This window comes from Barbus barbus (assembly GCF_936440315.1).
Source record: "Barbus barbus genome assembly, chromosome: 7".
NCBI lineage: Eukaryota > Metazoa > Chordata > Actinopteri > Cypriniformes > Cyprinidae > Barbus > Barbus barbus.
In genome coordinates this window covers 20754011-20779550 of record NC_136735.1, presented here as the reverse complement: position 1 = coordinate 20779550, position 25540 = coordinate 20754011, and the positions used below count along the sequence as shown (strand labels likewise).

The window sequence follows — 25540 nt, the reverse complement described above, 5'->3', positions numbered from 1 at the left end:
ATATAGGACTTTTTACAATGCAGACTGAGTCAAAGCAGCTTTAAAGTATTAAACAGGGAAAGTGTGTCAAAATAGTGTGCCGTTTTCCCCTGGCCAGACGAAACCAGCAGTTCAGTTCTAGGCTGCAACGAAGTCAGAGATAGTGCAGAGGACTCATCTGGTTCCCTTGGCCTTGTCCCGTTGGCTGTCTAGGTGAGAAGGTCTTCGGAGGGGATCTGTCTATTGGGTTCATCTAGTTGACATGGTCTCCGCTGACATTCAGGGCTGTAAGATTGAGTTTTCTTCTCACATCGAATTCCATATTGCCTGCATATTAAATATATTAAAGTGATAGTTCATCTGTCCTTTAAAAATTGTAATTGTTTACTCACCATCATGTTGTTCCAAACCTGTATGATTTTGTTTCTCCTGTGAAACATAAAATTATATATTTTTGATAAATATTTTTGACAATAGAATGTTCTGTCTCTCTCATTTCTCTCACTACTGATGTTATGTCCTTTAGTGGAGCTTTTAACCCCAACTGCTTCAAGCATGCTTTAACAGTTCAGCAACTTAGACACATCTCATTTTTCCCTGGATTACTATGGAGTATCTTAAAATATCCCTCTCTCCTCCAGGTTTACCTCCGAAAGGCAATCTGAGGGCAAGGGTCAGCAAGACTCTCAGTCAGAACAGCATTGGATGTTTGTTGCAGATTCATGGGCCTGAAAGACCATCTGGATGATGGAACAGGCCACATCCTCGAACTAGGGCTGGATCTAGACTACCTTCATGTGAAGGCTACAGACCAGCAGACTGGCGCTGACGCCGGACTTATCATGGACAGTGGTTCATCCGACACAGGTGACGTTGTGGCCCCCTGCACTAGGAGCTGCGGTTCTTCTCCACAAGATGACTCGGAGGAAAGTGCAGGGTCAGACAGTGAGCCTGCACAAAGCAACAGTCATCCTCTTGTCGATACGCTTGGTGATGGGTCCATCCATGCAGTCCACCCACCACACTGTTGGTCTCCAAGTCTGGATATGGATTCACTGGTTCTGGATATGGTACACCAAGAGCCAGGTCCTGTGGATACACTCAGGGAATACCAGACAAAGATGGAGTTTGCCCTTAAACTCGGCTATGCAGAAGACTTAGTTCGGCTGGTTCTGAACAAGCTCGGGTCAGACGCACTGATCAATGATGTTCTTGGGGAGCTGGTAAAACTGGGCAGTAAGCCAGAGAATGAGGGTGGGACACAGACTCTCTCCCAATCCACTTCCACATCATCATCATCATCCTCTGGCACATCATCTTTCTGCAGTTTCTCTGACTCACTTGACTCTCGCCGGTCAGAGTCCCCTTCTGTGGAAGATAAGGATAACCTCCGCCCAATTGTAATTGATGGCAGCAATGTGGCCATGAGGTGAGGATACAAAAACTAAATAGCACATTCAATTGTGTGGTTTAATATAATGTTTATCCTTGATAAATCATTAAACAATCCATTTATATGACATGACCTGAAGTAGCAGGGGTTATGCCTGTGGTAATTGTAATGATCACAAATATTGCTGCAAGTGGCAATTAAGGGGCCAGGCATGACAGAAGCAAAATGAGGAGCCTAGCAAGCATGGCAGAGAGCATCATGCCAACTACAAAATGGAGTAATTAGATAACATTTGTTGATGATTTTAGACAACATTTTTGAAAACCCATCTATACAATCAATTGTAATATGATTTAATTCTTAATAACTTTTGATTAATAGGTGGTGCTGTCAACAAATTATGTGGTGTAATCAGTGTGGGGTAATAATAACACAGATTTGGTGCAAGTTTGCAAAACCATTGCAAAAATATACCATCAGATCCAGTTTGGCATCAACTTTGTTGTTGTGGTAAACAAAAACTTTTTAGTCTAGTCTGCATGACCCAAACTCGGTTGCTGCTGGAAGAGGTGTTAGTGAGGCCAGTAGGGGGTGCTCACCCTGTGTGGGTCCTAAAGCCCCAGTATAGTGACGGGGACACTATACTGTAAAAAGCATTGTCCTTCGGATGAGGCGTTAAACCGAGGTCCTGACTCTCTGTGGTCATTAAAAATCCCAGGATGTCCTTCGAAAAAGAGTAGGGGTGTTACCCTGGCATCCTGGCCAAATTTGCCCATTTTTAGTATTTGACAAATACTACACTGACCACCGACCAATCATCCTACTTTTACAACAAGTTAATATTGCTGGTTAATGCATTTTTATATTCAGTAATATTCTTCAAAATGAGATACTAGTAATACGTTACTGTAAATACCTTCTGTTAATACGTGGATATTCCTCATCAAAGCAACCAAAGCGTCTCAGCTGGAAAAAGGCTGTGCCACCTAAGCATTCTCAAGCACCACCAGCTGATCGTTTTCACCTGCCATTTTTCAGCTGGCTAAAAATGCTTTGATGGACACGTTAATGGAATATTTATTGTTAGGCATATGGCCTATTAATCCTTTTTGCATTTATGTAATATTCTGGAGCCAAATCTGAGAAAGTAGACCAGAATATTCCACTGTGTTCCTGAACACGCAATTTGCATAGCTGTAATTCATAGGCAGGGATTATGCTAATTGTGAACGATCGTGCACACGTGCCCTATTTATGAATGATTGGAAATCATTAACATATGCATGTTTAACTAAATAGGGATCTGGAGGAGAGTTTTCGAGAAGGTCCTTTTTTTACGCACAAATTACTCAGAATTTACTCCTATATTTACGAATGTTTCATGAATGAGGCCCATTGAGTTAAATTTTTTTTAGATGAAATGGCTGATGGTTTTGTTGTTAGCCATCTGAGCATCAGAAATTCATGAAACTAATTAAGACCAAGTAAACTATGTTTTCTCAGGATGATTTGTTCTCCATATGTGCAATGTTTTGAGAAATTTTGACTTCTTGTGTGCACATAGGCATATTAGTCATAATGGGCCACAACCAACAAATATGTCAGATCGTATCTGCTAAAAAAAAATCAATAGATCAAAATTCTTTGATATATTCTTTGAGAAGATTCTTTGATTTTATTTTTTGTATTTTATATTATTATTATTATTTTAATTATTTATTTATTTTTGTCAAGGGCACATCCATTTAAATGGGTAAATGTATAAGTTAAATGTCAGCTGGTGGCACTATGACCATGACACACCTATGTGATCAGCCCCTATGAATACAACACAATTTGTTTGATTTTAACCATACTATGCACCGAGAAGATATGAGACTCTTCCTGTTTCCATTTATTGATAGTACATTAATCCCTCACCATGGAAACGCCATTGAAGGTGTGTTCAAAATTTTGTTTGCTATTTAGCATCTTCAGTGTCTTGGCATCATGTGGACCAAATTTGGTGTAAATTGCATGAATACCTTTGGAGGAATGGTTAAAAATCCAGGGCCTAAAGACAGTGTTAAAAAAATAAATAAGTCCACATTCAGTCCAAAATAGCTGATTTCCTGTTGTCAGACCTTATGACTTTTTCCTGGCCTCTAGAACCTCCCTCCCTCATGTGCTAATGTAGCCTTACAGGTGGAGCCCAAAAAAAGGTGTTTCTTTCTTTTCTACTTGAAACAGCTCAGAACGCGGTGGGAGAAACATTGTATTCCTTACCTGGGCATATCCACCACTACTGGTGAGATACAACCTTGATTTCTGAATGAAAGGCTGTAGATCAAGAAAGGCAAATGTAATTAGTTTGCAGCTAATTCTTGCATACTATAATCTCCCCAAGCCTAACAGAGGAGCTACATCTCTGACTACTCACCCTAACAAATAAGGGGAAAGCTCATGCCCTGCTTCCTATGAGATGGGAGCAAAGAACCCTGCTTTAATTCCTGATACTATCGGGGAGGGACATCTTGTTCAAATCTAACACCGTGTCTACACTGGATGCGACAGTTGTTGTGTCATGCCGCAGCAGCTGAAGTCTGTCTACACTGGACGTGACAAAGTGACCGTTAAAAATTATTTGAACTTTGTGTCAGTTCATCATAAATAGAACGAGGCATCAGTAGGTTATACTGTCGGGGATTTTTCGCGCCACACCGCATCCAGTGTAGATAGCATCACTGAATATAATAGGTTCTTTTGTATTTTGTCGCATTGTGTCACGCTGCGCCACTTGCGTCCTGTGTAGACACAGTGTTAGAGACAGCTTAAAAAAGGATACCGTTCTTGAACAGGTACTATCATTTATAAAGCCTTCTCCTTATTAAAGAACTTGAAAAGAGGCTCGACTACTAAGGAAAGTGGGGGGGGGGGGGGGGGGGGGGTGCCGCCTAATTCAGGCTGATGAAGCTGGAGCATGGAACACCAAAGAGAACCTCGACCGAAAGGAAAGTTGCAGGTGGACCACCTAACTTGTTCAGAGGAAGCAGAATAAACCTAATTTACTGTAAACAAAATGTATATTTTCATATATTTTGCTCATTAATATTGGCATGCTTTTTGGTAACTGATTAACCAGACTTGCTAAAATATCTTCAAATAGCCCTAATGTAATAAGAAATTGCTCAATTGTGAAAAAAGCTTCAAAGAGGGTGTACTCATTTATTCTGTGTATTAATATCTTTACAATTATGTACATACACACATAGGGTAGAGTGGGGCAAAACACCCCCATGGGTGGGGTAAAATGCCCCCCAGTCTGACAACGCAATTTGCTTTAAACATTTACAGTAAAATCAGAGTACAGACAGTTTTTGCTTAAAATTAAAAAAAATATAATCTATAATTTTGAATTACAAAATTATAATAGCCTATTTGAAACTAACTAGCTACCTGATGCTAACTTGATAGGTGTTCAGTTGGTCATTTGATGTTCAGAACAGAATAAATACAGTTTTTGCAAATTGCCCCCTGGGGGCGTTTTACCCCACTGACTATGTTTGAGAAAAAAATTGTCATTCTGAAAATATAATTATATTTTTATTAAATAACATGAACAATCTATCTACAGGCCCTACTGTTCTCACATCATATATAACTGCGATGTTCTACAAAACAACAAGCTTTAAAACACCTTTTTTTATTACTGCTGAAAATTTGAATAATATCCTGTGAAATCTGTTTTCTCTCTGGTACATCACCAGTGTAAGCGTCATGGTGAAAACCTCTACATCACTCTTGTCAACGTAGTTACAACAGAAATTTATCTTGACTTTATTTTGTGGTTATTTTGGGAAAAACAGTAGGGGGGGGGGCATTTTACCCCATGGGGGCGTTTCCCCCCACTCGACCCTACAGTATGTGAAAATTGTGTGTGTGTAAATGTGTACAAACTGACTATTTGCTTGGCTAAATTTCGAATACAAAAAACAACAACACAGTGAATCCACTTTATTTAAAGGTTATGTATTTTTATAAATTATAATTTTTTTTAATATAAATTGTTTATAATAAACATGTATAAGTTGTTTATTATAAATTATAACTTTCTCATTTTTACAGCCATGGCAATAAGGAGATGTTCTCCTGTCAAGGCATTCAGCTCGCAGTTGACTGGTTTCTTGAACGTGGCCATCGAGACATTACAGTTTTTGTCCCAGCCTGGAGGAAAGAACAGTCCCGTCCTGACGCTCTTATCACAGGTGAAAAGATTTGCCATCAGGCCATCAACTGAACAAATGTCCCAGACAGCAAGCAGTGTCGGCCCAGATCCGGCCAAAACCATGTTGCTGTCTGGGGTTATTTAAACTTGTCTGTGAATCTTTTCTTTATTAGATTATATTAGGTAAAATACTTTTGATGGTATCTTTTTTTACTTTATAGTATTCTTTCTCACAGTTAATAGAAAAAAAGGTATCACAGCCTGTGACTAACTATATCTACCAATCAAACTATTTTTTTCCCCTTTACAGATCAGGAGATTTTGAGACGTCTGGAAAAGGATAAGATTCTTGTATTTACACCGTCACGTCGTGTCCAGGGCCGCAGAGTAGTCTGCTATGATGACAGGTTTATTGTTAAGCTAGCTTATGAATCAGATGGCATTATTGTCTCCAATGACAACTACAGAGACTTGGCTGTTGAGAAACCGGAATGGAAAAAATTTATTGATGAACGCCTTCTGATGTACTCCTTTGTAAATGATAAGTAAGTCTATTGAATCTGGTATTATGAGGTATATGAATGTTGAACAGAAATCTTAATTTCAGTGTTTTCAGTATACTTCAATTTGCTCTTTTTCCTCTTGATGAAAATAATTATAATAATAATAATCTGGGAAAAAAATCTCTTAGGTTTATGCCTCCTGATGATCCATTGGGTCGACACGGGCCAAGTCTGGAGAATTTTCTTAGAAAAAGACCCATCATTCCAGAGCATAAGAAACAGCCCTGTCCATATGGTAAGTGTTTTTAATGCTGTTGTACAGTTGCCTAAGGTGCAAGCAGCTAAACATTTCATGATTAAATGTTTATTAAATTATTTTCTGACTATGATATGAATGTTACGAGACTGGCAGGAACACTGACTTTTGTAGTCAAATTTCAAGATTTTTAATTGAAAATATATTATTTACTTGAACGCGAGTAGCTTACTATTATTTTCTACTGCCACAATATTTATATCACACAAACTATTTGAAATTGAGGCCTGTAAGCTCTGAGTAAATGGCATGTGTTATTTTAAGCACGTATTATGTATGCATTCCGGGACCTGCAGCCACCTTTGCATTCCTGCACCTTCCAATTTACAAATTAAGCACTTTCCCTCCCTTATTTCCATTAGGAAAGAAATGCACCTACGGACACAAGTGTAAGTTTTACCATCCAGAGCGTGGTACACAGCCACAGCGAGCAGTAGCAGATGAGCTCCGTGCCAGTGCCAAGAACTCCACAGTTAAAAGTGTGGGAGAGACGGGTCTTGTGAAAAGCCACAGTGAGCCTGGAGGCTCCCGTAATGATAAAGCTGGTGACGGTAAACGATCTCTGCCAAAGAGGCAATTGGACCCCAGTATCCGTGCCCTCTCTTACAGTGATGTGGAGGATAAGCTGTGTTCCAAAACTAAAGCAGACCTGTATAAGAGCAACCTAGCTCTTCCTCCAGCTCCAGGAGGTCCTCCTTCCTTTCATGGGTATAGCCAGGACCTGAAAGATCACAAGCAGACTCGAGCAGAACCACACACAAACTGTGAATCTCCCAATCTTTATTACTCCATGGTTAGGGCATATTCTGGCCTAAGCCTTCCCTCTCAGAGCAGTCCAGAGCATCACTTCCTGTCTGATGCTGATCCACGGACCAGCTCGGTGGCATCAGATTGCAGCAGCGATGGTAGCATGAGCTCTGATTCTTATGGCATGGCAACCCACAATGAGCATTCTTGCATGAGTTCTCCTGATTTGTTGTTGGATGAAGGAATCAAGTGTCATCACCATCATCATCGTAGAAATTATCAGTTACCCTCTGTTATTCCTCCAGGGTTCATTCTCTCTCCTGCTACATCTAATCACCCAGGATTCCACCACAGCGTACCTCGTGTTCATAGTTTTGCTCCAGAAGACCAACAAGACCCCCATTTCCAGCACTCTGTCTCCTACATGTCTCCACAACGCCAGCATCAAGTTGTAGGTTCCCGCTCAAGCTATCCTGGAGACTATCCTTCCCTCTGCCAGAGCAACACTCACTCCCAGAACTCTCCACTGGGTCGTGGCCTTGCCTCAACACGTGTGGACAGCGTGTCAGACTCCAGGGTTTATGAACACTCTCCATTGCTGCCTAGAAAACCCTACATATCCCAAGCGCGAAAGACCAGCTGGGATCCATATTACAGACAGCACCCACAAGAATGCTATGAGCCCTTCAGTTTCCAGGATCTTTCAAAGAACCGTGAACAGATGTGGCGGTTGCCCTGGGGCTGTCCTTCTGCTCCTCCTCCCCCCCATCTGCCCCATCATTTATTACATCAGCACCAGGAGCCACTTGCCTTGAGTTGTTACCAGGAAGTACGAGAGAAAGTGTTTACCAACCTATGCAACATTTTTCCCACAGAGTTAGTGCAGTTGGTCATGGGGCGGTACCCTCATGTGACTGATGCCCAAGAGCTGGCAGCAGCCATCTTAGCAGAAAAGAACCATGCTGGATACTAAGCGCTGAGGTAAAATAAAAATACTGTCATCATTTACTCACCCTCACATTTTCACAAATGTGTGAGTTTCTTTCTTCAGATGAATGCAGAGAATAAAAAAAACCAAACAATAATAATCTCTGGGGAGACCATAAATATATGGGACCCACAAAGATGATGCTATAAAAGGCACACAAAACACAATGGGAATCCATATTATTCCAGTTGATGAATCAGTGTTTTCTGAGGTGAAACGATAAGTGTGTGTGAGAAAAATACTATTATATTAACTTTTTAAAATATACATCTTCTAGCCAACTGTCAAAGGTGTGTTCACTTGACGTAAACGTCAGCATGTTGTGAAATCTCGGGCCTCATTTATAAAGTGTGCATACGCTCAGATTTGATCTTAGAGTGTGTGTACGCTTAAATCCACACCAGCGTTCATATTTATAAAGACGGTCTTTTACGTGGAAAAGTGCTTAGCGTCACGTCAGGGTCTGAGCAGACGTAGACCCTTTTTATTGTCGGAGTATTGCAGGTTTTTACAAATGTAAGCTGTTCTTGCAGCTCGCTGTTCTAAATGATGATGATTGGTGATATTTTATGTTAATGACATTAATTAGGAGTTGTTTACAAGCAGAGAGCTGAAACCATTCAATTGCGTGTGAGTTCAAGATCATTTGCGATTCATAGATTTCACATCTGAAAGAGATGCGTACGCGCATTTTCTGTTCATACGTCCATTCTATGAATCAAACGTACGCATATTCGAGATATGATCGTAAGAGAAATGAATAAGCATTGTGAAGTTTGTGAAGCACAGAGGCTTGTCACTTAAGAACATAAATCTCACAAATCTTGTGTTCATCTGAATAAAGAAAGTTATATACATTGTGGTATGGCATGGTGGTGAGTAAATAATGAGAGACTCTTTTTTTTTTTTTTTAATTGGAGTATCCCTTTAACAGTGACCCGCTGTCTGTAAACTTTGACTCTCTCTGGCAGCTTCTTGCACCCTAATGAAACTGAGCCATCTGGCGAGGATGACTCAGTCCGTTTATGTAAAACATTCCATTAAAAGTATCAGATTTAAATTCTCAGATTTAATTCTTAGAAAGTTATGACCTTGTAATCATGGACATCATAATATTAAGCATTTTTGATTTCTTGTTGGCTGACCTACGAGGAGAATATAGCTATAAAAGACATTTTATAGACTAGAAGTGTGAATGTTGTGATGTGCATGTGATATTTATTAATTTGTTTTGCTATTTATTTTCTGAAATATTTTACTTTATGTTCATGATTATGTTCAGGTGAGCATGTAATGAATCACAAGGCACTTTCTACTGCTGTTTATCAAATTCAGTGCAGTTTGGTAACTTATGGCAATCAGCAAGAGGAGATAGAAGCCAGAGTATTTGTAGGTGTAGATGGTCTACAATGGAATCTATTATGACAGCTTGGCCATTATATCTGTAAAGCTGCTTTGAAACAAAGCGCTATACAAATATATTTGACTTGAGAAAATAATTGCATTCATCTTTGTCAACAGATCAAGCCTCACTTATATGAAATGAGTGTAAAGGGCAGGACCCTCTTCACTCTGCTAGAATATGACAAATTTTTTTTGGCTGAAAAAAAATAATTGAGGAATATTTTTATACACGTTTGTTAATTTTTTAAATATAATCGCTTTCAAATTCAGAAGTGCTATCATGAAAATAGCTTTATATTTTTATATAGCAATAATCCTGCAGGTCTTTGGCTTTTCCTCCTCTTTGTGATGTAATGCCAACTCTCACTTGAATTATTATTACTTTTTTTTGCATGTTTCTACTTAATCACATTCTCCATAATCTAGTTACATTTAAATTTGGTTCTTTATATGAAAAGTGGAGTAACTTGCCTATCACTGACTGCTTATTTTATTGCCATTTTAATTATGATTTTGTGATGTTTTATTCTTTTACATATAGAGATAAATGTGTCAGGGTGTGCTTGCTTGTAATTTGGGAATGGGCTTTGGTATTCTGTAGTTCTGTCAGTGTATCATAGGATAAATGGTCTGAATGTAGCCACAGGTGTAGTGTAGTGAAAGCTCTGTCTGTGTACCTTAGTTTTAGTAAGGGACATCTCTGGCTAAGCTTATGGGTGCATGATACTGCATCCTGCTCTTGTTGAAAGCAACTAAGTTTGGGACCTGATTAGGTGCAGATTTCTTTAATGTTTTGCAAACTTTTTAATCAGGCATGAATTATTCCAGAATTGTTTTCATAACATGTGACTTAGGGTAGCCAGAGAATACCTGTCCTTGTTGATACAAATTGTATCTTTTTAACTTAAATTCAGAGATGTTTATATACATATGATCTATGAAAAGTATATTCACTCACAAAATTGTGTACAATAGTAGTACATGTGTAAATTAAGAAATATTTTGGGCAACATTTTATGAAGATAATTGGTTCAAGTGTTTGAGGGAGATGAAGAGCATTAAATGCTTCTAAAATGAAGGAGGGACAGTAATTAATGAGTTAATTTATTTTATTTGAAAGCAAAAGTGTTTACGAGCTTATTTCTTAAATAAAAAAAAGTAGGGTTATTGGAGTAAATGGGGACATGATTTGAGCAACTTAAACGGTGATCTTTATTAACCCTTCTCTTGCGTTGGGGTCAATTTAACCCACAACTTGAAATACTGGTTAAACTATTTACATCTTGAAATTTTGGGATTATTTAGGGTCATCAATGTGCATGCAAAGTTGAGACAGATATTTTGGAAAGGCTGTACAAAAAAAAAAAAAAAAACTTTTGTGACCCTGATTGGCAAACTGACCCCCACTGGTTTTCATGCAAACCTTAACCAAAAATCAGACTCAGTTTAAGACTCAAGATTCAAATGTTTATTTGAAATTGAGACACCTTCTGATTAATCTAAAGAAAATTCATTGTTTCTTCATAGCTTCACAGTCCAAAAATCTGTCAAAGGATGTTTCTGACCTCGATTACTAGACTGTTGCAGCACTGAATAGAAGCAGAACAAACCCATTTTACCCTTACAAGGGATTGAGAAAAAAAATACAACAAAAAAGCAGTGGAGGAAAAATTGCAATAAATACTAGGTACAAATAATGTTAGACACTATTTATACTTGTTATTTGCACCTCACTATACACATGGTCTACACTTCAGTTAGCCATGACCAAAACATACATGCATATTTTTACAGGTAATTTTGGACATAAAAATAAGTGGGTAAATTTTGACCCCCAACACAGAAGTTGTACCTAGTTCTTGAACACAACAGGAGGTTCTGATCATTTACATACTATTAATTCTGGCCTTGTTCTGTTAAACATTTTTACATCTGAAATCTAAATTCAAATAGACTTTTTCCTAAAACTAAGATGACAGATGTCATTTCTGATGCATTTAAGAGGGCGTAGTTTAAGGGCAAGGAACGAGCTGTTAAGCTGTGGTGGTAAAAAATACTGCCTGAAATGTTTATGGAACACCTTTTATTTTGAAACAAGAAGAGCCTTACCTTTGGCCTTGTGGCACTGTGTGCCATTCTTGGCGGTGGTGTGGGCATAGAGTATTTGCCTCTACATGGCATTGTGCTTAAGACACATCTGAATAATCTGAACCATGTTCAGCCAACCGTTTTCAATTAGATGAGATATTAACAGTTTTTGTTTTTTGTTTATTATCAATGTACTTGGTATCACAAATGCTTCTGAGTACGTTGTTACCTTTGACTAATATGTTTAAGTGTGAATAATGTTCTATAACAGCATGTAGTGCAACAGACTGATTGTATTTTTGGTCTTTATCATTGAATAACACATTTGATAGGGATGCTTTATAAAGCTGGACAAGTGTTCATGACAAGTTGGTTAATGTGCATTCATCAATGATAATTGTTTTCTGCAATATTGTAATGCTGCAACCTTTATATCAACAATTAATCAGCCTTCAATCGCCTAAGACTGCCAAGGTCACTCTGTAGAAATCATTGCAGTCTGTGAGCTTGTGATGCGCACAAAATAATGGAAAGTAGCATTTCCTGCTGACTGAGATGCTCTCAGTAATATTTAATGTGTCAGTGGAATTTATGTTTAAGGACCAAAGGAAGCAGTGAGTTTGGTAACAATTTTAATGGCCACTGCCAATGATGCTTTAGTTGTTCAAAGCATTGTATTACAAAGAGTAATAAATATGTGGTAAATTTGTGACTTGTTCAATATGTTATGGATTTTGTATTTGCTGTCATCTCCAAATATGTATCTTTTTAGCAAAATTAAAACTACAAAGAAAAACTTCATTTGCCCTTTTCTTATAAACCATATTGTCCTTTTGATGCATATTTTTGTTTAAAGCAAGAAACATTTGATCTATACAGGTCAACCTTTCATCGGTTACTAAAATCTCAGATGCATTATGCAAAGTATCCATCAAAACCACAGTGAATATTTGGGTCATAGACATTGTACTATTTGAACTAACAGGAAAAACAAATGAATGGCACAAAAATAAGCAGAAAATAAATATTCAATCTTTATTTTCAACCAAATATTTGTCACAGGCAACATGTTATTTCTATGTAACAGAAAGCTATATGAACAAAAGGGGAAAAAAGAGGGGAAAAAGTCAACTGTAACCCCCCCCCCCCCCCCAAAAAAAGACAACATAGAACAAAAACCAAATATTAAAATGAAAAAGCAAACAAATACACATTGTGACCTTGAGTGTTTTTCTCTCCCTTTTAGTAGATGCAAATGCTGGTGGTTTTTGTTTCAGAAATCTTTAGAAGAAAAAAAAAAAAATTGGAAGCACAACATTTATCTTGCTATGGCAAATACATCTGCTCATGGACACCTGCCTTGAGAAAAAAAAAAAAAAAAAAAAAGGACTTTTGAACTTTCCTGAACATTCTGGTATGAAGGTAAGTTTCAACATTTCCCCAGCTGTCTTTGTTAGCATAAAAACACTAAATAAACAGTGACATCTTTGCACATTAGTGCAAAATAAAAGTCCAGGTATTAATCTAAATAAAAACGGAAACTATTTTATTGGCCTACATATCGGTGTATGCTGAAGATATTTTACCATGCAAACTCTGAAATAAGATATACAGGCCATGAATACTAAGGATTACTGGGTTTCTACTGCAATACAGCACACATACCAGCTGAGCAGAGAAAATATTGCATGGTGAAAAAGCCTGGAGGAGTCCAAAGGTCCAAGACCTGTTAACATTTTGAAAAGGTTCTGGGTGGGTAAAATCTTGAGAGAAGGCTCATCAAGAACAAGCATGGGGGGAAGAAACGCAGGACATTCTTAAAAGACTTCATTATGGAACAGTCAACACACTGCAGTAGGACCAGTTACCACACAATTTGTCATAACTGTTGTCATAACTCCACATGCTGAATAAGAATAAAATACTGTCAAGATAGCTTTGGTATTAAATTGCAGATTTTCTTGAGGATAAATTATCAGCCACTTATCTTAATGCTGCTAAATAAAACAATTTCATACGACCCTAACCAGCCAAAGCATCATTGTAAGAGTACATCTACCTACAGTACACTTCTCAAGAGATGCTGAAAAACAACAAGCACAAACGGCAGTATTATGATCTGGGTGACATGAACTTAAAAAGAAGAAAATAACAACATTTGCCTCTCTCTGTCATACACTAACCAGTCACCATGTTTGACAGTAATGAGGTAGCGATTCGTCCTGAGAACAGGACTGATGTTTTCATATGCTCCCCAGCCAGAAAGACCACAGGTATTGCAAAACAATCACGTGCATGCAGATGTACTAATACATTCACACAAAAATGAAGGGGAAAAAAACTGAGATGAACAGAGAGACAAAGCGCACACATGCACACAACTTTCTATCAATTCCACAAATTTGTTTCCTCAAGCAGTTTCCCCATAATATCGCAATTAAATCAAAACAAATTAAACAAAAAACAAGCAGTTTGTCTGTCTGTCCATCTGTCAGCCCTGGCCTTTGTGAGCTGGCAGGCAGGCAGGGTAAACCATCGATATGGAGACTGGACAAGAAACACAGTGTTAGGGAGAATTCTACTGTCAAGATCAACGGACTCGACACAAGCGCTCAGTCACAGGGCCTCTATCACATTCTGTCTGCTCCGAGCTACATCTTTTGAACCTGAATCAAATAACATCTTGCACTGAAGAAATAAGACTAGTAACGAAGGTCTTGTCCAGTCTAAATCCACAGTAATTATGGATGTATGCACGTGGCTAGCAAGAGTGATAGCCTCCCTTTGGTTATCCATAGTTTTGGTTATGGTTCACATTCATTCAAAAGATAGGTGCCGCTGTTTCTACATTCTTCACTTGACTTCGGTGGCTCTGAATTTGATTTAATGTCAGGGTTTTGGTGTTGAGAGGTGCTATTTGTGCTCTTCAGGGTATGTGGATGTGGAACTGTGATTTTTAAGTTGCACACATCTTTCACATGACCCTGAAAAAGCCTTTTCTTCCAAACCTTGACTTGCTAACCCACTTAACTACAACAGAGTAAACAAAATGGATAAAAGAAGAAAAATGCTGTTTTCCACATTGTGAGCATATAGCTGTAACCAAAAAACAAACAAATGGCCGTTTCATAAAAACTAATTTTGCTTAAACTCATCTCAGGCTCTTCTAAAATACATATTTCCAAGCATTTAGTACATCAAAATCATCATCATTCAAGAGTTCAGTGCGATGCACCACTTGCTCCTAACTGTATGATTCTGGAGTAGGGCTATGAGGAGCTCAATACGTGGAAACAGCCTGATGGGCTGGTCACAGGCGGAGAGAGCTTTGGCAAAGTTTGAGGGAGGGGCAGCCATGTCCCTCAAGCCTCTCTGAAGGGGGTCAAAGGTCAAGGATCATTGGTCTATAGGAGAAGTATGGGCAGGTAAAAAGCTGTGCTTGTAAGCCAGCCATGAAGGCATTAGGGCTACAGGGTGGAAAGTGGGGCGATCAAAGAGGATGTACAACCATCACATGGACTCAAATTCATCAATACGCTGCTTGGTGTTGCCCTGGCGGATCTGGCGTAGGGTCTTGTATTTATCCCGACCGGCCTTCACATTCTCCGCATGCAAAACATCATTTTGGGTCTTCTTGGAATCGTCACGGGCCTGGGCCAGTTCTGAGCTCAAGGCCTGCAATGAAGACGATGTGTAAGCTATGCAGGTATATAATATTTTTATTGGTATTTATTCACATCACAACAGCATAATTGTCCAAAAACATGTCTGTTAGCACAGGGTTCTCCAACCTTTTTTTACACCATGGACCGGTTACATTTAGAAAATATTCTCTCTCTCTCTCTATATATATATATATATATATCTATCTATATACTTTTTCTCAGGCTCCTATATTTATGTTCCGATATTTCACTTAAATGGCAATGAAAAGAACCTATTCATTGCCATTAAAGTGAAATTACTGAACCTACACATAGGAGCCTGATAAAAATGCTCATTTTAGAAGAAAATTTCAAACGGCACTTAAGAGGCTTTTGCATCTGAACTCTTCATATAATATATATATATACACACACACACACACACACACACACACACACACACACACACACACAAAATGGTTCAACAGGTCATTTTGTTGTTTTTGAGTCAAGGATCGTATAATTTTTCGGATAAGCAAAAAACTAAATAAAAATGAGAGATTTATATATTTATAATCTATAAATTTATATATTTACAGATACATATATTTATAATTTATATACAGAGAATGAGAATGTTTTTTGATACAACGCGCAATAAATAACTGTTATATCTGTACACATTTCTCCCAGAATGTTCTTGCGACCCGATAGCAACTCTTCCACGGCCCAGTATTGGGTCGTGACCTGGAGGTTGGAGACCTCTGTGTCAGCAGATGGTCTAACCTGTAGCTGTTTTTTGACACGTTCGTTCTTCTGGGTCTCTGTGAGCCGTTCTTCCTCACTTCGCTGGTGAGCAACTCCATCATTAGAGAGCTCAGCACTGGCTTCTGCACTGCTCTCATCATGCTCATCATGTTCGTTCTCTGACGCACCACCTGCTGTAGCTGACATCACAGACTTCAGCTCCTCTTTAGTTTTTTCCAGATCTTCCTGAGCAGACAATGCCTACAACAAGGATAAGTGATGAAAAATCCATCAATAAGCAAACATACAGCTTCAACTGGCCAGACATGGTGGTAAGCAAGTGGTAAACTTGACAGAGAATCAGAGAATAAGAAATGGAGACAGCCTACGTTACAGCCTTTTGACATGTTAGGAAAACTGGCTTTTTACAGAGGCGGACTGGCCATCTGGATGTTCTGGAGAGGTCCAGAACGGCCGGCCGTCCGTCGGCCTGGCTGGTTCATCAAAGAAAGTGTGTCAGATTAAGTGACGCCGAGTGTCTATTTACACTAACTCCACCGTGTGCTTGGGCTAGTCAAGTCTAGTCCTTGGGCTAGTCCTTTGTAAAGGACGGCAAATAGTCCTCAGTTTCAGTGGCGCAGATGGTAACGCGTGTGTCAAATTCCTTTTGACGCGATCGACCGGGGTTCGAATCTGCCTTTTGGCTAACTTTTTTTCTCCCTTTTCAAATTACATCAGAAAAGCATTTTTTTTTTTTTTTTAAGAAAAATGAAGGAAACAATCAAAAAGTTGAAAATAAAGTATCGGGTTAGGGTAGGTTTAGGGAGAGATTTATTGTCCCAATAAGGTGGCATCCATTTAATAATTTTAATAAAAATTTACACTCAAGTTATTATTGCATACCGTTTTATAATGCATTGCAATACTGAGGTGCAGATAATTGCCACTATTTGCAATAAGTAGTATAAATAGCAGAAAATCCTGCTATTTTAACACAGTGTAAATAACTATTGCTAAGAAAAAGTTATTTTCACTTTGCTGCTAGTGATTCTAAAATGGGTTACATTTGAGAGATACGGAGTTAGAAAATACAGTAAATGAAGTCGCCTATAAGGTGATTAGTCTGATTAACACAGAGACATATACTCAAATTGAAGAATTCTGTTGTTTCAGGTTTCTAGATTTATGTTTAGCATTGTCATATTATACATTTTGCGTTCTGCTCTTTTTATGTAGTTTTCAAGTATTTTAGTTCATACAATAATATATATTTATTTCAATCCCATGCTGAAAAAAACAAACTAAAACCAATACAATTCTCATAAATCAGTAAAACCATTACAAATTGTTTTTTTAAGGAAACTGTAATGGTGCCTGTTGGTCTCTACTGGTAATTGGTCGTTTAAAAAACAAACAAACAAACAAACCCCACCACTAAATCCTAATATAATGTCCCAAAACACACTACAGGAAACCATTATTTAATTGTTTTAATGGTTAAAAGTTGATAGTTTGTAATGTTTGTAGTGGAAATCATTTGAATTTCTGTGATGGTTTCTATTGTTTTTGTCAGCAGGGTCACCATGGGTTTTGTGATGTTATTTGCCATAAATGTGACCAGATTGCTGCAATATTGTGAGATATAGCAACTGTTTGTACTGTAGTTGTGGTGGGCCTATTGGTGAGAAAATCCCAGTCCGTCCCTGCAGACAGAGACTTATTGACAGTTTTTACCAGACAAAATACAATACTAAAAGAAGAGTTCACCCTCAGGCCATCCAAGTTTTAGATGAATTTGTTTTCTTCATTGGAAAAGATTTGGAAAATTTTTGCATTACATAACTTTCTAACTAATGGATCTTCTGCAGTGAATGGGTGCTGTCAGAAATGATGAAATGATGCCTTAATGATGAATTTCTGTCTTGCAAACATGCATCTTTTCACAAGACATTAATTGATGGACTGGAATCACGTGGATTACTTGTAGATTATTGCTATGTTTTTATCAGCTGTTTGGACCCATTCACTGCAGAGGATCCATTGGTGAGAAAGTGATGTAGGGCTAAATAATGTTATCAGGCAACAGTTACACCTAACTGGTTGTGGGTATCACATAAAACCCCATTGACAGGTTTTTAATATTGGGCAAGTAAAATGAAAGATGAAAAGTAAAATAAAAGTTTAAAGTAAAAACGTATACATGTCTTTCTCCAGACTGAGGCAGTCATATACAGTGCAAGTATTACAAGTATTGTTTGTTTGTGTTTTTTAAGCTATGAACCTGGCATGATGTTTTAATTGTACCTCTCACATGTTTAGATTAAAGAAAATATTAAAAAGGTTAAAGAAATTTCGGTAACACTTTATTTTAAGAGGTTACATGTACTTACTATTATAATAACAATAGATTATGCATAATTACATGCAAGTAACCCTAAGCCAAAGTCAAACCCTAATCATATAGAAAGTACACGCAGACTTGCCAACCCGTACGCATTCTGCGTAGCGGGTACGCATTTTGACCACAAAATATGCTGGTACGATTTGTCAGTCTGAACTATGCTCTGTCTATTCAAAACAAGCAACAGAAAAGGGAGAGCATTCCTAAACCTGTTGTCCAACAAAAAAGAACATTATAACATGCTTTTACGACACAATACTGTTTACTCTAAAATACTGTAGAACAGGAATTTCCCAAACTGAGAACTAATTTATGAAAAATATTAAACATTAAATCTTGGGCCCCCAGAACCAATTTGGTGGTCAGATCTGGATTGTAAATCCCCTCATTTGGTGACCTTTGCAATAGTTTGACAGCAGCAGTTAATGAAAAATTATTTCACAACATGGACAATTTGCATCATGTATATGAAATATGTATAAAAAGTATACGTATCTTACTTTATGCTGCCATTCTGTTGCCTCCTCTTCCTTTTTCCTCTTGGCATCCTCCAGCAGGGCGATTTTGGCAGTAAATTCTCCCAACTCAGCTGCCTGCAAAAACCAAGCAGAGCACCGTTACAGCACCCACACGTACAGTACACCCACAATTGCTGACCATTTCAGTACAAGACCCATGCACCACCAATATTAACCACATGTGTCTGCCTCTATGTGTGGTAAATACAATCTCAGACATTAAATAAAACAACATCTAAACATATTGACATACTGTAAGAAATGTCATATTTGATCAATAATGATAATGTGTAATAAAGATGTCAATAATGAGATAATAATGGTTGCTGTAACAATAATATTTTTTTTGTGATTTAATATATTGCAGTTGTGCAGTTATTACTCCGTAAAGCATAGTCATTTTTATTTTTAGTTAATATAAAAAAGATTAAGCATTAGTTTCTCCAGTTCATAGAAGTTCATAAGTTAGTCCAAAACAGCTACTAATTTGTGGCGTTTCAGGCTGTACCCATTTTTTGTTTACATTCTCAGAAGAATAACTATGAAGTACATATCAAATTTATTTTCAAATTTTATTTAAAAAAAAAAGGTTAGATTTAGGTTTCTAAAAACACTATAAAGGAGTTAGGGTGATGAATTCGAATGGTTTAGGCCACGTCTTGGAAAGAGATACAATCTGCTTAATATGACGATTAGTTTTAATTTAAAGGGGTGGTTGACTTGTTTTTTCTAGGCTTGATTGTGTTTATGGGATGCAGTCTAACATGTGATAATGCTTCGTTTAAAGAAAGAATTTTTTTTTTTCTTCACATAGTTTACCTTTATTCTTTATTCTCTGTCCCTTCTCTTAAGAATGCTCTGATGATTTTCTGGTTTTATGAAGCCCCTCCCTCACAAATACGCAATGGGCTCAGATTGGTTAGCTGGCCCAGTGTGTTGTGATTCGCTAAACTGCCAAGTGCAAGTCCAGAAACGTCACGCCCTTCACCTGAGAATGTGCTCCGGTTATATTATAAACAATGGCTCCGTCAATATTGCTTATAAGTTTGAGCCCGATTGAGACCCAGAGAATATTAGAGAAGAGGCTTGGTATTTTTTTTGTTTGTTGTCCCATACTATTAGGTACGCTGTTATTTCTAAATGCTACTGCTTATGTTAGCTTTTAATATACGGTTTTATCCTGATTAAAGCTTTAATACAGCAGAATACATGATTATGCTGTAGAATATTTTTAAAGTAATTGTACATTTTGTAACAGTAAGTAGTGTTTAACAGCAACTATTGCTCGCTACCACGGCAACCGTATGCACGTCCATGTTTAAAGTTTCTTGTAGCTTTAGAAAAATATCTGTCTATTCACATAAAGTGTATAATTGGAACACAGTTAACTGATGGAAAATGGAACGATTTTAAAACCATGGGAGACCACAGACATGAAGACAGTTTCAACCAATATTAGCCTTATAATCCTCTGAACGCACACACTAGACGATTAGACCAGACTGCGTGACCACACACTTGTCGACTGTAGGGACGATTTCACAGTGATGAGATCTCATGGACACTCGTGAGATCAAACGTGACTAGAGAAGAAAACAAATGTGACGCTTGCTTGCTCTCATTGGCTATCGTGGGTATCACGTCAGAGGCATCCCGATCAGGAGTCGTAAAAATCAAACATGTTTGATAGGCTGCGAATCGGGCCACACCCCCCAATCGTTCGGGGGTGCAAATCGGGCTTAAAATCCTCTAGTGTGTGGACAGCTTAAAGCAGCGCAACATGGCCTCGCCCGAAGAAGGAATTTGCTTTAGTGACATACGTTTCCAGTACACAGACACAACAACACACAATAAAAAATATGATGAGAAAAAAAAAAAAACACATGCGCAAATATAAATAGACAGAAATGAAAAATAAATTGAAAAATAAATAAATTGTATGTACAGTCATGCTATAGATGATAGAATGGAATAGAATAGAATGAGATGCAGGGATGTGCTAGGATGGAGGTGTATCAAATAAATAAGGTTATTGCACATTTTTATTGCATAATGTGGGGGACATTTAACTGTTCATAAGGTGGACTGCCTGGGGGAAGAAACTGTTGTGCCTGGCTGTCCTGGTATTTGGGGCTCTGTAGCGCCGGCCAGATGGCAAAAGTTCAAAAAGGGGATAACTTGAATGTGAGGGATCCAAAGTGATTTTCTGAGCCCTTTTCCTCACTCTGGATGTATACAGTTCTTGGAGGGTGGGCAGGGGAGCACCAATTATCCTTTCAGCAGTCCGAACCACTAGCTGATGCCTATCTGTCAGAAAGCTGGTGATCCACTGACAGATAGAGCTAGGGACAGAGAGCTGGGTTAGTTTGGTCTGGAGGAGTGTTGGAATGATGGTGTTGAAGGCCAAACTAGAAGTCAACAAACAGGATCCTCACACAAGTCCATGATTTGTCCAGATAAATTTTATTTGCAGTGCGTTTCTTTCTTTGGTTGTGTTGTGAGCATTTGCAGCGTGTGTGTTGTCAAATTGAGGAAGATGATTTCTTAATTTGCAGGTGTTTTTTCTATTTGCAGTGCGTTGAGCTCTCTCAGCCACCATAGGTATCAGCTTCAAAAACACTCCAATCAGTGCAGTCGAAACAGGCTTGTAAAACCCACTCTGTTTCGTTGGTCCATGTCTTTACAGCCTTTACTACAGCTTTAGCAGATTTAAGTTTTTGACTATAGGTTGGTATAAGATGAACCAGGCAGTGGTCAGAGAGCCCCAAAGCTGCCTGTGGGACAGAGTGGTATGCATCCTTTATTGCTGTGTAACAGTGATCCATTATATTGCTGTCTCTGGTGGGACGTTACATTCTGTTTGTATTTTGGCAGTTCCCCAGAGGGATTGGTTTTTATAAAAGTCCCCAAAAATTATTAAAACAGTCTGGTGATCTGATCAGCGAGTTTCTGTAAAGCTGAGCTCACGTGCGCTTGCGGAGGAATGTAAACACTCGCGAGAATGAACGAATGAATATCCCATGGCGAACAGAACAGCTTACAGTTAATGAAGAGTGCTTCTAGATCGGGACAGCACAACTTCTTTAACACTGTTACATCTGTACACCACATTTCATTCATGTAAAAGCATGTCCCGCCGGCGCATGATTTCCCTGTTGATTCTGCGTCTCAGTCCGCTCTGAACAGCTGGAAACTCGGCAGATTTAATGCGCTGTCCGGTATGGCGTCATTCAGCCAGGTTTCCATGAAACACAGAGCAGCAGAGTGTGAGAAATCCTTATTTGTCCGGGAGAGCAGAAGTAGTTTGTCCGTTTTGTTGACGGATTCGAGGCAATGGCGTTCGAAATCCGTGCTGTCTGAGCTCCACGAGCACGCCGGCTCGCTTCCCCCGTCTGCGCGTCCTGAAGCCTTTGCTGCTGCTGCTCCGACAACTATGTTCAGCAAAACGTCTGAATAAACGAAAACCGGTAGGAGATTTTGTGATGTGTTCTGCCGAATGTTCAGCAGTTCACCCTTGGTGAAACTGATCGTGTTTGAAAAACAAAAAACAGAAAAAACTAACAAAAACACAAACAACTGGAGAGCGAAGCACTGTGGCTGCCGTGTGCCCTAACCCTAACCATTTTGTAGACAAATTTATTCAGATATAAAAGCAGAAACAACGAGTGAATCAAACATGGAAGCTGCAAGACGTTATGTGTAGATCAAACCTCACTAGTTCTAGTGCAGCAGTAGTCAATAAATTGTCGTGTTTCTATATTGGCTTCAGACAATCGTTTCAATAGCATCAGCTACTAACGCACCATATTCCTTCCTTATTCAACCAAGGTTACATACCTAACAGGGACGTTCTCAAAAGGTTTTCTACAACTCCGCAATGTATCCATCTGTTCCAGGGGTATTGCCAGTTTTTAATCTCTTTATTTATACATTTATTTCCATATAATTGTCAACTTTTTATTAGCCATTTTACTGATTAGTTCAGTTAGTTCTTGATTGTTCATACAAAAAAGGCCAAGGAGATTTACCAACTGTTCCTGGTTCTTCATCTGGTCAGCTGCTTGTTTGGCCAGTGCTGCCTTGGCCTCCTCGGCTGCCTGTTTCTCTTTCTCCAGCCTCTCTGCCTCCTCCTTTGCTCTTTTTCGTTCTTGTTCAAGCTCTAGAGCTTTGCGTGTTTGCTCCTCCAGCTCTATACAAACACAGACACACAGAGTATAACACGTATGGGTTATATTAATCGGAATGTAATAGAAAGTAGCATTATTTAACTTCCTGATGTAGATGTTGGAGAATTAAGGGAGGTGCTATTAATTCTCTAACATCTACATCATTACACTGATCAGGAAGGCAAATTCTATGAGGACAACTTCAACAGGCAACATGAGACATCATAAACACTGGCATGATACTACAAAATGCCTGTGGCTGGAGATTTTTTTTTAGATCCCTCAGATCTTTCCTATGCCAAACACAGACAAATCAGCAACCAACCCAAAAACCGCAACAAATCTAGCTAATGGGAAACATGGGAACTCAGGAGGAGGATGTGAAAGGAAACAAATGATTTTTTTATTTTTTTTTTAAGGGACTTCAAAGTGTTTTTTTCTGATTTAAGAAAATTACCTTCCTCAGAAGACAGCCCTACGAGAGGCGAGAGATTTAGGTTTAGTTAGTATGACGCTCCACTAATGTGGAGAAAGTCATTTAGCCTCTGACATCACTTATTTTTTTATAGCTGCTCTCAGCTTGGAATATAATACGTTTCTACCAAAATCCTAATTTCTGAACCTCTACAAGACACAAATAATAACTACCAACCAACAACATAACAAAATAATGGATAGGAAAATAAATAGGATAAAAACTTTTAAAATTGAAAAAAAGGAAAAAAAAATAAAATTATGATTGACTTCAAGGTTGTCAAATTAACTATTTTGGTACAAATTCAACTTGGCAATATGGCTAGTAAAATGTGTTTGTCCTACTTTTTAGGCTTGCAAATCACATTTTTCCTGTAAATGCTCAATATGTATTTATAAATGTTCTCTGTTTTTTTAATTTTTTTAATTTTCTCATTTTGTCAAGTCCATGCAGTTTAATGTTATTAAAGGAACACTCCACTTCTTTGGGAAATAGGCTAATTTTACAACTCCCCTAGAGATAAACAGTTGAGTTTTATTGTTTTTTAATCCATTCAGCTGATCTCTGGGTCTGGGGGTAGCACTTTTAGCTTAGCTTAGCATAGATCATTGAATCTGATTAGACCATTAGCATTTGGTCATCAAAAATGACTAAAGAGTTTCAATAATTTTCCTATTTAAAACTTGACTCTTCTGTAGTTACATCGTGCTCTAAGACAGATGGAAAATGAAAAGTTGCGATTTTCTAGGCTGATATGGCTCGGAACTATACTCTCATTCCGACGTAATAATCAAGGACATTTGCTGCCTTTTCGTTTTTCTTTTCATTTTCCATCGGTCTCACTGCACGATGTAACTACAGAAGAGTCAAGTTTTAAATAGGAAAATTATTGAAACTCTTTAGTCATTTTTGATGACCAAATGCTAATGGTCTAATCAGATTCAATGATCTATGCTAAGCTAAGCTAAAAGTGCTACCGCCAGACCTGGAGATTGGCTGAATGGATTAAAAAAAAAAACAGCAAAACTCAACTGTTTATCTCTAGGGGAGTTGTAAAATTAGCCTATTTCCAAAAATAGTGGAGTGTTCTTTTAAGAAAGACGTGGTTTATTATTGTGCAATAACAATTTTGGTATTGGGCAAAATTTTAGTCCTGAAGCAAAACCATTTGAGAACTTCCTGGCATTAGAGGGAGAGATCAACTCGCACAGTGAAGTCCAAATATGTTTGTACCTTTCTGTGCTTTTATCGTCTGTTCCTCAATCTGTCTCAGTCTTTCGATTAACTCATCCTTTTCTCGCTCTATTCTCTCCTTCTCCTTTTCTGCATGCTCTCGTTTCTTCTTCTCGTTCTCAAGCTGAGCTCTGGAGACAGGAGGATACAGTAAATTTGATTTATGCAGCAAAACTTCAAAATGACTTTGTCTAAAGCCTAGTGTCATGAGTTTCGAGAAAACAGAAATAAAAAAAAAAAGCAACTGAAAGTCCACAACTAAAATGATCAAACTTCAAAAAACTCAAGTAGATTAAGATTATAAAGCTCAATTCATATAGATTATTTTTACGATGTCCTTATGAACTTCTTGAAGCTTGAAAACTTTGGCTGCATGGACTTTCAATGGCTAGAAAAAAAAGGTTGAGAGAATACTGAAAATTAGTTTATTTGTTTTCCTAAGTTAAACCAAAGTCTTTCTGGAACAACATGAGACTGAGTAAATGATGGCAATTGAAATTTTTAGGTGAACTATCCCTTTAATATCAATATACAGAGGCATAGTAACCATTGCAACTTTCAGAAATTTAAGTTCATCCAACTTTTTGTAATAATGATTTTAAGTGCATCTTCATCTGTCATCAAGGATGACATTTGAAACATTTGATTTAGTTAAATCAGCAAGCTCCAGTAGGTAAAAATTCATAGTCTATAACTTATATAAACAGTGATTAAACAATTAAAGGGTTACTCCA

The 25540-nt window shown here is 38.1% G+C and overlaps 2 protein-coding genes across 3 annotated transcripts in view; one reads left to right on the top strand and one right to left on the bottom strand.

The window, feature by feature from the left end:
* Positions 1-701: 701 nt before the first annotated feature.
* LOC306872823 (putative ribonuclease ZC3H12C) lies at positions 702-8115 on the top strand (the record flags this gene model as incomplete). Its single annotated transcript, XM_079421683.1, has 5 exons — positions 702-1408; positions 5477-5616; positions 5887-6121; positions 6268-6374; positions 6758-8115. The coding sequence occupies 5 exons, from the start codon at positions 702-704 to the stop codon at positions 8113-8115; spliced, it is 2547 nt and encodes an 848-aa protein (XP_079277809.1).
* A 4517-nt stretch (positions 8116-12632) lies between these two features.
* Positions 12633-25540, bottom strand: part of LOC306872827 (radixin-like) — a 96374-nt gene continuing 83466 nt past the window's right edge. For both annotated transcript variants that reach the window (XM_079421688.1, XM_079421689.1), the window contains exons 11-15: positions 24807-24937; positions 22961-23121; positions 18915-19007; positions 16053-16274; positions 12633-15297 (exon numbers count right to left, since the gene is read on the bottom strand). In XM_079421688.1, the coding sequence (XP_079277814.1) occupies positions 15133-15297; positions 16053-16274; positions 18915-19007; positions 22961-23121; positions 24807-24937 (772 nt within the window). In that variant the 3' untranslated portion in view covers positions 12633-15132. The remainder of the gene's footprint in view (positions 15298-16052; positions 16275-18914; positions 19008-22960; positions 23122-24806; positions 24938-25540) is intronic.